Here is an 18,017-nt window from a genome sequence, read left to right on the forward strand (position 1 = left end):
TCAAGTCTGAGCTGTAACTGTGTACATATAAATACAACTGTTATCAGTAAACACTGGTCAGCTCTTGTTATGAGGTACTTTTATACCGTTTTCATTACGAGTCCCAGGAAGACATTGGAGATTTTTCCACAAATTCCTGAAAAAGACGTGTGCTGCCACCGTCAACAAAGCAACAAATAAACTTAAAACCAGGCTTTTCTTAAACTTATCATTGTGACGTACAAACACACTGTGGTGTTTTATGTACCAAGTAGCTCATGCACTGCCGTTTTGTACAGAATGTAAATCAGTTCAAGGCCACCTGGGCCCCCATTCCCCAAGTGCAACTGGAGTTGCACCAGGAACGCCATCCGGCATAGAACCTGTAATAAATCAACATGTGGATCCAAAACCAGGAGCAAAACAGGAGCAACCACATTAATACAGACAGGCAACATTTATTTCTGGTGATATTAAACAATCTATTAAAACATCCAAACTGAGCAGTTACCGGAAGCATCCAACTAAGACTGGGTTGGCGTTAACCAAACCCAGTCGAGCAAAGGGTATGCATGGTTACCACATGTTATTGCATCCACCACATTCCACAAACTGCTATGGGTCCTTGTGGAGAACCACCCAGGCAGACAACCAGCCATTCCCCATGTCTTAAAAGTAACCATCTGTTGCAGCCAGGTGAAATGCACGTATACGTGCCTCCTTGGCTTTCTCCAGCTGCTGCAGCACCCAAGGATCCTCCGAAGAGACTTGGCACCAAAGACATCCAGTCATCACGTTAGGTCAATGGTTAGTGTCCGAATCTCATACAGTAAGCACCAGGACCCTGAAGACTTGAACCTTCATTCTTCCATCAAGGTGTTGGCATCTCCAAACACCTCTGTCTACGGACCTCATGACTCTAAACTCTTTAGAGGTGTACACTGGTCTCAAAGGTTGTGGATCCACAGACATGAAGGGCAAAAACTAATGTCACAACAAGTTATACACTTTCTCTACAAGAAGACACACTTCCATTCACAAAGTCCAGGAAGTCACTGAAAGCCTGGATCTTAGTCGTGAGGCAAAGCTATCAAAGAGACCTTCAGGTGTTGTATCACAAATGTACTGACAATTTTAACAGGGTCTACTTCCTCACAATGTTTTAATAGGACAGATGTTCTTTAGCAAATAAATAAGGGATTTGTAATATGATTTTTCCAATATGATCAAAATGCACACTCTCCAGAAAAATTTAGAATTTCGACCCCTGAAGGGGAGAAATTCAAGCAATCAGACGCCATGACCTACATTTGGTATTTAATAAATTTATAAACAAATTGTTAGTTTACAGACTACCGTCTGCTTTTGTTAGTCGATTCATAGATCACATGGGGGTTTCCAACGATCTGCGTGAGGATGCTGAGAAGAACACAGTGGCTGCCAATCAGAGTAAAGAAAAGCAACAAGACATCAGCTGGCTGCTCGCTTGAACAAAAACCAATATCACAGAAATGCTCTGAAACAGCTTATTTCTGTATAAATCTAGTATGTCACTCATATTTTGTAAAACGTAATGAGAAATAAACTCTTCTAAATCTAAAAATGCTTCTGTTGAAACCAGATAAAACCTTCAAAGTGATTTACGAGGTTGTTGGCGTGCACGCCTCGGAACACGCATTGAGCAACTGGGTCAAAGGTCAGAGGTCATCTCAAAACCTCCCACCTATACACACACACACACACACCGTCCTGCAGTTCATTTACATGATGATGTTAGAAGGAAAATAACATTCACCATGCTATGTTACAAAAATAAACCTACAATGTTGGTATTTCAGTAGAAACTAACTTTTGTCAGTTTTAGTGAAATTTGAAAGGCCGTATAGCTTTAAACAATATTTGTGCAGATTTCAGCACATCATACTGTGATAATTATTTCATGTCTCATTATGGATTTTTTTTGTTATGCAGAACCCCCCCCCCCCAAAAAAAAACAACTGCGTGAAACAGTTTACAGACTGTGCTAATGTACAAAATGATACAATCTAAGACCGTTTGACTGTGAAACCCAGACAGACAGAACGACGTGATACTGGAGACAAAATCAGAACTGTTAGACAGTGGGGGGGGGGCGGCGGCTCAAATGGAAGCTTTAGGCTACTGCCGACAATTCATAAACTTTTATTTCTTATGGCTTCACGGAGAAAAAGACGGCCTGTGGACATTAGAACATCTCAGGAGCTTTTAGATGAAGGAAGTGTGATTAACATAACTGGCACAATGTTGCCAGTAAAACATCAAGACTGGCAATGAAAACGGGAAGGGGGGGCAGTGTACATACTTTATTTTACACTTTTTAAAATGTCTCATCATATTTCTTAACACATTTATTTAAGAACTGTTACTAATTCTAAGTCATGGCAGCGTCACTGATTTTTCCCCAAACAGCAGCTCTCGCCGAGCCACGTTCAAAGCAGCCAAGACCAAACCGTTTAACATCAGCCTGGAAAGTCTTCCCTTGGACCCCCCCCCCCCCCCCCCCACACACACACACACACACACACACACACACACACACACACACACACACACACACACACACACACACACACACACACCTCCACAGGCCTCCAGGCAGGTGAGCTCTTGCTGAGATCCTCGATTAACTTTTTCCACACTCTGTGTGCCAGCTGGACACAGAGCAGCGGGCCACCACAGAGAGTCCACCAGGCTGCTTTAAAATGGGCAGAACAGTCCCCAACCACCGGGACACTCGTCCGGAGCTGCCACACCCTGCCTTGGTCCAGCCTGCGTTTGCTCTGCAACCACCTGGTGCTGCCGCGGCATCTCAAATGTTTCACATACAAATAAAGACTAGAGATGCAACGGTATGAACAGTGCGGTCCACACCGTGGTAGTTCATTTCATTTAAACCTGATGCGGTACTCGCCATCACTCACTCCAGTACTTCATTTTTGCACTTTCTGGCTGATCCTCCAATAAATACAAATTCATCAGCGCTCAATTTGATCTCAGGGGAAATTCACGCATGAATGAATAAATATATTACTAGCGTGTTGCCCGTGGGGATCCATGGGCTCTAGACTGAGTAGCACTTGTAAAATAGGTAGCTGACATATTTGTGGTAAGGGTGGTAATAAATTAAGCAAAGTTTCTATAATGAGGTGGAATGGCGTGTGAGTCCAGAATGTTTTTACAAACTTAGACCTCAACAGATTTTAGAAGAGAAACAACCATTTTATTTCCTGTCAATTATGTAATTTTTTATATTAATTTACTGTCTTAATGTATTTAGAAATTGTTTAGGTTCTTGTTATCACATACATATTATTATTATCAAGTATTTACAATTATATTATGTACTTATTTATGTTCAACTTACTAAATAAAATCACACACTCACGCTTTTAATATAAAGATGATTTACGGTCCCCTGCAGCAAAGTGTCTGAGTCCAGAATGTAGTGAGCAACATTAGCTAATATCCATAGCTTCTCCAAGCCATCAATCCTATCAAAGTTCTGTTTTGGCGTCGTTCATCCTTGGCCCAAAAGACAAAAGTATACCAAACAGCAAATGTCAGCTCTCCACAGTTTCGCTGTGATCCAAGTTACATGAACGCATGCACGGACATGTTTTTGTCTTTTCCACATTCTGCCAAAGCAAGTGGTTGTAATTTTAGACATGCAGAAACTGAGACACGTCTGACTTATGGTACCAGCAGCTTGAGACTTAACTAAATTGAATAAACCAATTAAACTACAAAAACACAAATCAATAACACTAACAACACTGTTAAACTCCCAAGATGCATTGCAGCACATCATCCATTGTTTACTGGTTAGCTAAAATTGCTAATTTTTCCATAAATATTTGTCATATCAATTTTCCGTTTTCACAGCGTTCATCCTTGACCCAAAATACATAAACATACCAAACAGCAAATGTCAGCTCTTCCCGGTTTCTATATGATCAAAGCCATACTCATGCACACAGAGGCTAGTTGGATAATATAGATTACAGCAGGGAGAATGGAATTACTGAGTGGGTGTGTGGCATAGTCTAAGTCAGAGGTCACCAACCCTGTTCTTGGAGGGCACCTGTCCTGCATGTTTTTTTTCACTCTGATTGGCTGTCTCTATGTCACATCCTTCAGAATTCTTGTCTATTTTGGCTTCACCGAGCTGGAAGTAAAGTGCCCAACTTGTCTTGTGTCTCTCTAAAACCCAAGCTGTGACTGAAAACAAACGGCAGCTGGTCACTTTGCCTCTGTCTGTTGTAGCTAAAGTGGCCATGGGGTGATAGGGTCCCAACCGTGGTTGATAGAGCCCAACTGTTCGATCACTTGGCCGATAATATCCGTCAATATGAGCCTTTCACAAACATACTGGTATCTGCATTATTTTTGCCAATACGAAAACTTCAGCCCCTCTGAAATGGAGTAAGCAGATACAGAAAATGGATGGATGGAAACTAGTTATACGGACTAAACTGTACAGAAAAACACTTTGGTTTTAGAAAATGGTGTCATTGTGTATTTTGTCCAGTAGAAGGTGTATCTGTTTACAAGCAATCTTATAGTGCAGACATAATTGTTTGCTGACTAGCATGACTGGGACCCCATCACCCTTTGGTCACATTAGCTATAACAGACAGCGGAAACGTGACCAGCCAAGTGCCATTCATTTTCAATCAGAGTGGGCATTTTAGAGTACCTGAAAACAAATTGAGTAATCCAACACAGCAACTGCCAATCAGCGTGATGTCCCAGCATGATATGTATGTTGGTTGGTTGTTGGATAAATATATAGTTATTACTAATAAAATGTGTTTAAACTGTAAAACATGTTTCAATTCTTTGTCATAAGGGTTTGACAACAAAATGTCAGGAATTTTCACTATTTTTTTTTTTTTTTTGTATATCTCAGGAGATATCCATCCATCCATCCATCTTCTACCGCTTAGTCCAATTAAGGGTCACGGGGGGCTGGAGCCTATCCCAGCAGTCATAGGGCGTAAGGCGGTGTACACCCAGGACAGGACGCCAGTCTGTCGCAGGGCCACAAACAGACAAACAAACACAGACACACCCACACACACACCTAAGGACAATTTAAAGATTCCAATCCACCTAACCCACATGTCTTTGGATGAGGGAGGAAACCGGAGCACCCGGAGGAAACCCACACAAACACGGGGAGAACATGCAAACTCCACGCAGAAAGGCCACGGGAATTGAACCCACGACCTTCTCCCTGTGAGGCAACAGAGCTAACCACCAAGCCACCGTGCCACCCAGGAGATATCCATATCGAAAAAAAAAGAATTTCTCTCCAATATCAGTATCATATCAGCCCCGAAAAAAAAAAAAAATCCATATCGGTCAGGCTATACTTGACAGTATTGCAACCAATGTCAACAGCACACCCTCTGTTGGATAAACCATGTAATGACAGCATTTACAACAGCCAAAGTGCTTTTCTGCATTATTTATTCAGCAGCAAAAGTTTTCATATCTGCAAAAATAACACCAAAACAGGCATGTGAAAGGCTCATATCGGCTGATATTGTCGGGCAATATGTTATACCTGTCGGGTTCCATTTACAACAATAAAATACCAACTGTATAGAGGAAAACAAAACAGCAATGCCTTTGCCAGCAAGTACGTACCGATGGATTTCCATCTTGGAGGCCAGCACGCATCTCTGATTGAGGATGAAGCTGGAGGCTTTGGACTGTGGACCAGACGACTGGATCTGCATGACTCCACACAGCCTGCGAGCAGCTTCCTTCTCCGCTGGCTTCCTGCTCAACGAACGCAGCCAGTCCCACTTCTCTCAGCCGCTCTTCCTCTCCACGGCAAACCTCTTCCTCGACTAGCTCCCCTCTGACTTCTCTCGTCTGCTTGGTGCACAAGGTATTTGCCGGGTTCCTCCCTCTCTATCATCCAAAGTAGAGTGCCAGCCGCCCCCTCCCACCCCCACTCTCCCACTGACTCTCCTCAGAGCTGCAGATTCTTGGTGATTCCCTCCTTATGCACACATGCAATGTCAGCAAGTCAGCCAGCAAGCAAGCAAGGGAGCCATCCAATGGCAGCGGCAGCAGTCAGCAACAACACACAGTCAAATCCTGGCTTCTCGTCGCTGTGGCGACAGCAGGGGTATCCAGGCAACAGGCTCTTGCTCCTGTGCTATGTGGGCTCCATGGCGAAATCTGTTAGGTAGCTGAAGGGTGGGGGGAAATCACAGCGGTGGCATCATGCAGCACGGCACGGCTGTGGTCAGCGGCGTCTCTGATGCGCTCTGTCTCAGGTTCCGGTGGCGTCTCTATCTTAAACCTTTCTGCCTCCGTCTCCCTCGCTCACAGCTAGGCGCTTTGCTTTGATCTGAGCGACATGTGTTTGCTTTCTAACTCACGATACACTCACTGGGCTCATCTCCCTCACTCTAAAATAAATATACTTCAGAAAGTTTGGACAGAACGCGGTGCAGCAATTAGTGAGGTTTAGTGGCACTCGAGTGAGAATTCACCGAGCGTTTCACAGCATCTGACCAAAACCACAAGGAGATCAAGACCGAGCGCCTAAATGTGGCACTTTTTGAGCACACGGACTGACATGTTTATGTGCAACTATGACAATTCTGTATCACAGCAGAGTTCAGTCAAAATTTTTCAAGGGTGTCAACAAATTATGCAAAGTTTCTATCATGAGTTGGAATGGTGTGAGAGTCCAGAATGTTTTTAGAACCTTAGACTTTAGAACTCAACAGTTTTTAGAAGAACTCAATCCTTTTATTTCCTGTTAATTACATAATTTTTTTTATGTAAATTTACTGTCTCAGTGTATTTATAAATTGTTTAGGCTCTTGTTTTCATATAAACATTATTATTATTATCATCATCACTATTACTTCTATTTTGTCATTTCATTTTTAAATGGACAACAATGTAAATAAGTGTTTTCACTTTCTTGTGTCATCCAAGTATTTTTTTCAGGTATTTACAGTTATATTACAACCCCAATTCCAATGAAGTTGGGGCGTTGTGGGAAATGTAAATAAAAACAGAATACAATAATAACTATATTCAATTGAATACGCCACAAAGACAAGATATTTAATGTTCAAACTGATAAACTTTATTGTATTTGTGCAAATATTTGCTCATTTTGAAATGGATGCCTGCAACAAAAGACTGGGAAAATTGATGAATGCTCAAAGAACACCTGTTTGGAACATTCCACAGGTGAACAGGTTAACTGGAAACAGGTGAGTGTCATGATTGGTTATAAAAGGAGCATCTCCAAAAGGCCCAGGCGTTCGCAAGCAAAGATGGGGTGAGGATCACCACTTTGTGAACAACTGCGTGAAAAAAAAAAAAAGTCCAACAGTATAAGAACAATGTTTCTCAACGTTCAATTGCAAGGAATTTAGGGATTCTATCATCTACAGGCCATAATATCAAAAGATTCAGAGACTCTGGAGAACTTTCTATATGTAAGCGGCAAGGCCGAAAACCAACACTGAATGCCCGTGACCTTCGATCCCTCAGGCGGCACTGCATTAAAAACTGACATCACTGTGTAAAGGATCTTACCACGTGGGCTCAGGGACACTTCAGAAAACCACTGTCAGTTAACACAGTTCATCGCTACATCTACAAGTGCAAGTTAAAACTCTACCATGCAAAGCAAAAGCCAAACATCAACAACATCCAGAAACGCCGCCGCCTTCTCTGGGTCCGAGCTCATTTGAAATGGACAGACGCAAAGTGGAAAAGTGTGCTGTCGTCTGATGAGTCCACATTTCAAATTGTTTTTGGAAATCATGGCTGTCGTGTCCTCCGGACAAAAGAGGAAAAAGACCATCCAGATTGTTACCAGCGCAAAGTTCAAAAGCCAGCATCTGTGATGGTATGGGGGTGTGTTAGTGCCCATGGCAAGGACAACTTACACATCTGTGATGGCACCATCAATGCTGAAAGGTACATCCAGGTTTTGGAGCAACACATGGTGCCATCCAAGCAACGTCTTTTTCAGGGACGTCCCTGCTTATTTCAGCAAGACAATGCCAAGCCACATTCTGCATGTGTTACAACAGCGTGGCTTCGCAGTAAAAGAGTGCGGGTACTAGACTGGCCTGCCTGCAGTCCAGACCTGTCGCCCATTGAAAATGTGTGGCACATTATGAAGTGCAAAATACAACAAAGGAGACCGCGGACTGTTGAACAACTGAAGTCGTACATCAAGCAAGAATGTGAAAGAATTCCACCTACAAAGCTTCAACAAATAGTGTCCTCAGTTCCCAAACACTTGAGTGTTGTTAGAAGGAAAGGTGATGTAACAGTAGTAAACATACCACTGTCCCAGCTTTTTTGAAATGTGTTGCAGGCATCCATTTCAAAATGAGCAAATATTTGCACAAAAACAATAAAGTCTATCAGTTTGAACATTAAATATCTTGTCTTTGTGGTGTATTCAATTGAATATAGGTTGAAGAGGATTTGCAAATCATTGTATTCTATTTTACACAACGTCCCAACTTCACTGAAACTGGGGTTGTATGTACTTGCAATGAACTTACTAAATAAAATCACACACGCACTCACGCTTTTAATATATAGATGTTTTACCGCCTCCTGCTGGAATGGCATGTTAGTCCAGAATGTAATTATCACATTGTTCAGTGTTTTGGCGGTGTTCATTCTTGACCCAAAATACATAAGCACACCTAACGGAAAATGTCAGCTCTCCCTGGTTTCTCCGTGATCAAAGCCATACATGCGCATGCACACAGAAGCCACTTGGCTTTGATAATATAGATATTCAGATAAATAATCACTTTACTATTATGCAAAATATCTGATATTTTTGTGTGGAGGAAAAACAAATGTAGCCCGTTCAGCTGATATTTACAGCTAAAATTTATTCCAGTTAACTTGTGGCTATTAGTGTTGCATTCCCCTCAATTTTTCAACAACTTATCACTCACTAGTTGTCTGACACGCCTCTTTATCACAGAGCTGTAGCTATGAAGTGGGGAAAAACAAAAATACCTCAACTCAGGTCTGGAAGCATGCACAGGTGCATCCACCACACCACAGAACTGCACTGGGTCCAAGTTGATTCTTGGCACTCAGACTTCACGCCCTTCACTCATCTAAGGAACATCTTCAGGTTCAGAGAAATCTTTAAAGACCCAAGATGGGGTCTGAACCCACAAAGTACTGCATTTGATGAACATCTATCAGCTCTTCCTGTTGGACGAACATCAATCCACATCTATGATACTCAATCTCAGATATTCGGATGATGTGGAATGTTTTCAGGGTTGTGCACAAAGTACTGTAGGAACGCCGACCAGCAGAACGGGAAACCGCCGCACAACGCTCCCTGTGTGACAGACGGCTGCAGCGAAAGGCCATAAAAACTCCTGGGGGTTGGAAAAACGAGAGCTGATGATTTCTACATCTGTTCTGCACATTAACTCGCACACTAACACTTGGTGTGCTGCTGACTCACAGATGTATAAGTGCAAATATATTAAATTCAGTCCGCCATTGTTAAAATGTAACAACACAAAAGCTTTTTGTTGCAGCAACAGAAAATCAGATTGGTGTAAAATGCAGCAACAATACAGGATGGAGTTAAAATGAATGCAAACTTGTTAAAATACTGTAAATAATATGGTGTTACAGTAATGAAGCTTCCCCCCTCTGGTTTTCCAGGAGGACCCCCCCCCCCCCTCCCGGTGCTACATCAGAGCTTTCAACGTCATTGAGTAAACTTTGCACAGCAGCACGTGCACTGAGGAATGACCGTGACAGACAACAGTTTAACACACAGTTGCTGCATCAAAGAGAGGGGCGCAGTGTTAGGTGCACCTGCAAAACAAACAAATAAAAAGCCGCTGCCTGTTTTAGCATCACAGATAACACAGAGAAGGGGAGAAGGAATAAATGTCAGATGAATGAGTGCTCCTTCTGATTTAATCAACTGATAATCAGTCAAAATGCAGAAATACTGGATTTGTGGCTCAGTTTGCAGAAGGACAAGTTAAATATATTTTTGTTTTAAGGTGACCCTTTGAAGTGACCTTTCTGATAAAGGCAGGCAAGCAGCAAAGGCTCTACAGCACCATGAATTCCTCTTAACTGTAGGGATTTATGCCTCGTTCAGACTGGAGTTGGCATTACGGCTCGTCTTTCCAGCTGGGTAACATTCAGACCCATTTAATCAAATCCAGCTCATCCTGCAGGACATGTCCAAAGTCAATACGGCTCAAGCTGAAAGAGATGTGTCAGGAAGTGAACATGCGGTTCTGGACGCGGGCACGCGGGTGTGCGGATCTGGATGCGACTCGCAGGTGTGCAGATCTGGACGCAGGAGCACGTGACAAGGAAATGCAGCTGGAAAAAAGGTTGTTTGCTGTCCTCACCGTTGCAGCCGCAATGAGCGCCGCCACAATGGAGAGGACGCTGTAGGCACTAAGGCTGCAGGTATACAATATTTTTTTAAATGCAGTATTCTACCAATTATTTGGATAAATTAATTGGATAAACGTGCTTTTGCATTTTTAAATAACATCAATAGTCCTTTAAGTAGTCCCTAAACAATGGCACAATGTCGCTGTGCCATCACGCAGATTGTCAAATTTTGCGTATCCCTTTCTGTTGTCCTGGGTAATTATTTTTTCACGTTTTTACAAGTTTTGGATCTTTCCCGCCGTCAAGACACCAGACCGTAAGCGCAGGCAGTCGGTCCTCAGTCAGTCAGGCTGCACGTGAACGTGGGCACATCCTGTGAAAAACTAGGCTCTGGAGTGCAGCTTTTCCACAAAAGCCACACTGATAAATCTGCCCTGCACCCTGTCAATGAAAACTCAAATAAACTTGATTGACTAAAAGTGCATGTAGAGCAGAGTGCAGATATTACTGAAATTAATATTAATTCACATGCAGTTTGTTTCCTAAACACAGGGCCATGCTTTGTGCTCGACCCACTGCCTACGGGGAGAAATATTATGTCCACTAAACAGGCAAATTCTAGATGAAATATAAAAAACAAAGGACATTAAATCCAAAAACAAACAATAGTGGTTCCCCTATAACAGTACAGGCCTGGAAGCCCACCTCACCAGAAATACTTTTTTGCAACACAAACAAGCTCTCAGATCATTACCACAGTGTTGAAGATGTGATTTCTGATCTGTCGAGCTCCAAAGGTGAGTCAAAACACCTGTTAAAATCTTTTCCTACAGATGTAACTGGCTATAAAGTCATTTTAACATGAAGCCAAAACTCGGTCACTGAAATGACATAAAATGTGATTCTGTTGTGTGAACCAGTGGACTTTTACACTGCATGAACGTTTAAGCCTCAACGAGAATCAATAGATCATTTTTACCTTCTGAGTATATTCAGAGCAATTTTTCATGTTTAAAAAAAATATATATATATATATATATATATATAAATAAAAGATGGGCACTGACATTTCAACCATCAAACCATCCGGTTCTCAATGACACAGAAGCTATAAGATTATTAGAACGATATTCTCTCCATGAACCACTTCAAACATGGTGTAACTGGACTATGAAATGAAATGTAAGTGGTTCACAGATCGAGTCCACTTAAGTGGACAATAATTTACCGCCAGTCGGTCCCTTTAATTAAAACCCTTAAAAACATTGTGCCTGACCTCCTCGTCTAAATGTGCGTGTGGTGAAAGAGGCCGATGACATCATGAGGCGAGTCAGCAGTTCTTTTTGCTGCAGGAGGGACTGAGGCTGATGTTTTAGGTTTTTGTTCACTGGCTCGAGGGGCCAATAACGTCCATTTTACTGGCCCCTCTTCAAAAGGTGGGAGGAGGAAAAACATTCACCCTGTCTGACTGAAACGAGTTGGCCCTGTATGATTTTAACCATTTCATTTCACAGTAAAGTGCGGTCCGTACGTCTTTGGACAGTGACGTGTCTGTCCATCACAACAATGGAGTTAAAATGAAATAATCAAGATGTTAAAACAAAAAACATCACATCAACCATGTAGGAAATACAACCACTTTTGTACACAGTCCCTCCACTTCCAGAGCGGTAAATAATTGGGTAAATTAAATGTTTCATAAAAAGAAAAAAAAAACACTTTTACAGTCACTATTCTTTTGATAAATTTGGGGATGGACACAGGATTATTTCAATCATGAAGAAATACAAACAGTATGGGACTGTATGGTGAATCTGCCTGGAGTCGGCGGTGCACGTCTGCGAGGGAAGTCACCAAGACAACAATACAGGCTTCTGCATCTGTGGCTGGGGAAATAGATGCAACTTCTGTGTTGTGTTGGCAGTGATACAGCTTTAGGGTCGGAAGAGAGAAGCACTTTAATAAAAAGAAAAAAAAAAGAAGACATTTCTGCTAGTTTGCCAGAAGACATGTGGGAGACTTGATCAGTTTTGTAGGATGAAAATCCTTCAGAGCCACAATTATTGGTGTAACAAAAAGCCTGAAATAAAGCTTCATTATGCAGTCAGTCTGTCTCCAATGACAGTGACAGAAAGCTACAACTCCAGAGTTGTGAGCGGTGTGTTGGTGGCTTCCCTCACTTGTCTTGTACAGCCATTGTTATTGAGAACTATCTATGCCAAATGGATTTCATGATCATATGTCCATCCTTTGGCTTACTCACATAAAACTGGCTGCAAAAGTGATGATTTCCATTAAAAAAAACCCTTACATTTGGTTTGTCCAATTACATATAGCCTCTGAAAATATGATAATGACTGTGATAAAATGGATGGAACTCTGACCTGCGCACATTCTGTTTTTTAGCTTCCTCTAAATGTATGTTTTGTGTTGCACTGTGGAATACTTGAAGTTTTAATCATTAATTCAGGCAAGAAAAAAAAGTGTAATGGCAAAAATTTCATGTAATCTTTGATAAACTGTACAAAAGTACGGCGCTGAGGAAAAACCCTGAAGGCAACGCTTAAACCCCCACCAATAAAACCTGAGCCACACGACCCCCCCAAGAGCCTAAATCTTAAATTACACACATTTTTACAGCGTTCAAGATCTGGTTTGTGTGTAATTTGACATAAATAATAAAAGTAAAGTTGTTTGAATAGTCTACGAAACATTTTCACAACAGCCACTGTTGTATATGTATGTATGGTTATACAAAAAAAAAAAAGAAAAAAACGAGACAGCGCTCAGTTAATGAAGGTAACTTTATTTTTAGTCAAAGTGAGAAGAGGAAAAAGATTAATGACGGTGATGTCCGGCGGTTTCCCGGGGTAACTGGATATCACGCCGAGACAAAAGTGAAAAATAACAGGACGACGAGACAAAAGTAAGGATTCAGCACGGATGAAATCAGACAAAAGAATGAGACGGACAGAGGGAGGACACAGGACAAGAACGCTAAAAGCACAGGTGGCAGCTGAGCCATTCTGGAAATAATACGTGCAGCTGTAGTCAGAATTTTACATACATCTCAACTTCTTCTCAACCACAGAGTTCATGTTCCCAAATAATGTCTTTACTTCCACAAAAACAATGATTCAGAGATAGATTTCATTCTGCCATGTCTGATTTTGCAGTGGTTCTGGATCAATACTACAACCACTAGCAAAAATTATGGAATAATCAGCCTCGGCGGATGTTCATTCAGTTGTTTAATTTTGTAGAAAAAAGCAGATCACAGACATGACACACAACTAAAGTCATTTCAAATGGCAACTTTCTGGCTTTAAGAAACACTAAGAAATCATGAAAAAAAAATTGTGGCAGTCAGTAACGGTTACTTTTGTAGACCAAGCAGAGGGAAAAAAATATGGAATCACTCAATTCTGAGGAAAAAATTATGGAATCATGAAAAACAAAAGAATGCTCCAACACATCACTAGTATTTTGTTGCACCACCTCTGGCTTTTATAACAGCTTGCAGTCTCTGAGGCATGGACTTAATGAGTGACAAACAGTACTCTTCATCACTCTGGCTCCAACTTTCTCTGATTGCTGTTGTCAGATCAGCTTTGCAGGTTGGAGCCTTGTCATGGACCATTTTCTTCAACTTCCACCAAAGATTTTCAATTGGATTAAGATCCGGACTATTTGCAGGCCATGACATTGACCCTATGTGTCTTTTTGCAAGGAATGTTTTCACAGTTTTTGCTCTATGGCAAGATGCATTATCATCTTGAAAAATGATTTCATCATCCCCAAACATCCTTTCATTTGATGGGACAAGAAAAGTGTCCAAAATATCAATGTAAACTTGTGCATTTATTGATGATGTAATGACAGCCATCTCTCCAGTGCCTTTACCTGACATGCAGCCCCATATCATCAATGACTGTGGAAATTTACATGTTCTCTTCAGGCAGTCATCTTTATAAATCTCACTGGAAAGGCACCAAACAAAACTTCCAGCATCATCACCTTGCCCAATGCAGATTCGAGATTCATCACTGAATATGACTTTCATCCAGTCATCCACAGTCCACGATTGCTTTTCCTTAGCCCACTGTAACCTTGTTTTTTCTGTTTAGGTGTTAATGATGGCTTTCATTTAGCTTTTCTGTATGTAAAGCCCATTTCCTTTAGGCGGTTTCTTACAGTTCGGTCACAGACGTTGACTCCAGTTTCCTCCCATTCGTTCCTCATTTGTTTTGTTGTGCATTTTCGATTTTTGAGACATATTGCTTTAAGTTTTCTGTCTTGACGCTTTGATGTCTTCCTTGGTCTACCAGTATGTTTGCCTTTAACAACCTTCCCATGTTGTTTGTATTTGGTCCAGAGTTTAGACACAACTGACTGCGAACAACATCTTTTGCAACATTGCGTGATGATTTACCCTCTTTTAAGAGTTTGATAATCCTCTCCTTTGTTTCAATTGACATTTCTTGTGTTGGAGCCATGATTCATGTCAGTCCACTTGGTGCAACAGCTCTCCAAGGTGTGATCACTCCTTTTTAGATGCAGACTAACGAGCAGATCTGATTTGATGCAGGTGTTAGTTTTGGGGATGAAAATTTACAGGGTGATTACATAATTTATTCCTCAGAATTGAGTGAGTCCATATTTTTTCCCTCTGCTTGGTCTAAAAAAGTAACCGTTACTGACTGCCACAATTTTTTTTCCTGATTTCTTATAGTGTTTCTTAAAGCCAGATAGTTGCCATTTGAAATGACTTTAGTTTTGTGTCATGTCTGTGATCTGCTTTTTTTTCTCCAAAATTTAACAACTGAATGAACATCCTCAGAGGCCGGTGATTCTATAATTTTTGCCAGGGGTTGTGCACGGGTTTTCAATGCCTTCATGGGCTCAGCCATCAAAAATGTCTGACCTGATTTTCAACACATCAATACCATGAGCTTTCCAGAAGGCTCCAGAAATTACTTTTAGAAGCCTCTGAATGGGCTAATTGCCATAATTAATGGTTAGTTCAGCCACCTGTATAATTTTATTTAATAGTTCACCTGTAGAACCAGTGTTTGTTGTTGCTGATGTTATTTAAGAGCATGGGAAATTTTATATCAATAAAGGAATTAAGCCAAGACATCTATAAAAAAAATAAATAACTCGGTCACATTGGGTGTGCAGCCAGTTCATTCTGTGTGCTGGTTCCCAATGAGTAGGGAAAGGACCTGTACTGATTGGTGAGACAAAGGGACAGAGTTGGAAAGGATATGATGCAGGTTGGGGTGGGTAAGAGATGCAGATGTTAATGTGCAGACAAGCGAGGACAATGTTTTGAGAAGGTGGAGGGAATATTTTGAGAAGTTCATGAATGAAGAAAATGAGAGAGAAAAGGCTGGATGATGTGGCAAGAACAAATCAGGAAGTGCTAGAGATTAGTAAGGATGAAGTGATGGCAGGTATGAAGAGTAGAAAGGTAGTTGGTCCAGATGACATTCCGGTGGAGGCATGGAAATGTCTAGGAGAGATGGCAGTGGTGTTTCTAACAAGATTGTTTAATAAAATCTTGGAAAGCAAGAAGATGTCTGAGGAGTGGAGATGAAGTGTGCTGGTTCCTATTTTTAAGAACAAGGGTGAGGTGCAGCGCTGCAGCAACTACAGAGGTATAAAGCAACAGCATGAAGTTATGGGAAAGAGTAGTAGAAACACGGGCTTAGAAAACAGTTGATCTGTGAGCAGCAATATGGTTTCATGCCAAGAATGAGCACTACTGATGCAATGTTTGCTCTGAGAATACTGATGGTGAAGTATAGAGAAGGCCAGAAAAAGTTACATTGTGAGTTTGTGGATTTAAAGAAAACTTTAAATCAGGGTGCCAAGAGAAGTGTTGTGATATTGTATGAGGAAGTCTGGAGTGACACAGAAGTATGTGAGGGTACTGCAGGACATGCCCAAGGATAATGTGGCAGTGGTGAGATGCGCAGCAGGAATGACATTCATTAAAAGGTGGAGGTGGAATTACACAAAGGATCAGCTCTGAGTCCTTTCTTGTTCGCAATGGTGATGGACAGGTTTTGACGGATATCAGACAGGAGTCTCCACGGTCTATGATATTTGCAGATGACTTTGTGATCTGTAGTGTGAGTAGAGAGCAGGTTCAGTCTAGCCTGGAGAGGTGGAGATATGCTCTGGAGAGCAGAGGAATGAAAGTCAGTAGGAGCAAGACTGAGTACATGTGTGTGAAAGAGGGAGGCCAGTGGAATAGTGTAGTTACAAGGAGTAGAAGTGGTGAAAGTAGATGAGTTTAAATACTTGGGGTCAACTGTTCAACGTAATGGATAGTGTGGTAGAGAGGTGAAGAAGAGAGTGCAGGCAAGGTGGAGAAAAGTGGCAGGAGTCATTTGTGACCAAAGAATATCTGCAAGAGTGAGACCAGCTGTGCTGTACAGCTTACAGTGGTGGGCACAGTTCCGCTAATCTGCTAACCTCTAATTATCAAAGCTAATGTTTTTATTATCAGATTAGCTTTTCAGATAACTTTGAAAACCATCAGCGAACCAATTAGCTTCCGATAAATTTAGGTTCAATAATTTTTAGACCGCTAACATATTTTTGGCGGCAGAGTGAATAAAGCTCAACAGTTAAAAACATTTGTGAAGTCTGAAATCAAAGATTTTAGTACCTGCCTGTTAAATGTTTTGTAGCAGACAGACAGCTCTGTCCTCTGCAGACGGAGGAGAGCTGGTTACAGGAGAGAAAGGAAGCGAGATAGTGGAAAAAGATCATTTCTCTTTACACCATACAGACTCGCCAGCATATCACACAAGTCATCAACAGGCATACAGTTTTAACTTATGGTGAAAATTTTAACCAAACTAATTCCAGACAAGTTCTTTAAATTAACGTCACATCTGGCATTATATAAAGTGAAAATATCAGCTATATGTTTTACTTTTAAAGTAATGCACTAATTTTGGTGATGGTCTAGTGGTTAAAGCATTGGACTTGAGACCAGAAGATCCTTGGTTCAAATCCCATTATTTGCATTATTTGTGAAGCGCTTTGAGCGTCTGATGCAGATGGAAAAGCGCTCTATAAATGCAGTCCATTTACCATTTATTCACAAAGGAGAATATCACTTAAGTTTGTTTTGACGGGTAATAAAGTAAACCCGAGCACACAGAGACAAAATAAACAGTGATCATGTGACTTCAAAGTCACAGGTTGAGTCCATCTGTTACTATCAAAGCCTCCCCAGGCAACACACTGAAGCAATGTTTTCTGCAGGGCAAAAAAAAACAAACAAACAAAAAAACAAAAACACGTCTGACCCCTTCAGCAAACCCTGCTGCTGAAACAGAGAAGTGCACAAGTCTCAGGAGACGCGCATAGACAATTAGCTTCATATCAAGTGGCAGTCAGGTGCGCGACACTGAAAGAAAGGTGCGGCCGTGAGACAGACCAACAGCTGTGTGTAACAACAACAAGGCAGCATTTAACTTGCCACAAAGAGATCCTCCCCACACACACACACACACACACACACACACACACACACAATACCCTTACCGGAGGGTGCCAGAACCTTCCAGTAG

At 41.5% G+C, this 18,017-nt stretch overlaps 1 protein-coding gene across 8 annotated transcripts in view; it reads right to left on the reverse strand.

The window, feature by feature from the left end:
- The window catches only part of enah (ENAH actin regulator), a 189,357-nt gene that overhangs the window by 124,701 nt on the left and 46,639 nt on the right, over positions 1-18,017 (reverse strand). For 2 of the 8 annotated variants that reach the window (XM_034162719.1, XM_034162715.1), the window contains exon 1: positions 5,671-5,815. The exons of 2 other annotated variants lie outside the window; for them this stretch is intronic. In XM_034162719.1, the coding sequence (XP_034018610.1) occupies positions 5,671-5,762 (92 nt within the window). In that variant the 5' untranslated portion in view covers positions 5,763-5,815. Of the gene's footprint in view, positions 1-5,670; positions 5,943-18,017 lie in introns of those variants that run through there. 4 more of the 8 variants (XM_034162712.1, XM_034162713.1, XM_034162714.1 and 1 more) reach the window with 4 other exon arrangements.

Source organism: Thalassophryne amazonica, chromosome 21 (assembly GCF_902500255.1).
Source record: "Thalassophryne amazonica chromosome 21, fThaAma1.1, whole genome shotgun sequence".
Lineage (NCBI taxonomy): Eukaryota > Metazoa > Chordata > Actinopteri > Batrachoidiformes > Batrachoididae > Thalassophryne > Thalassophryne amazonica.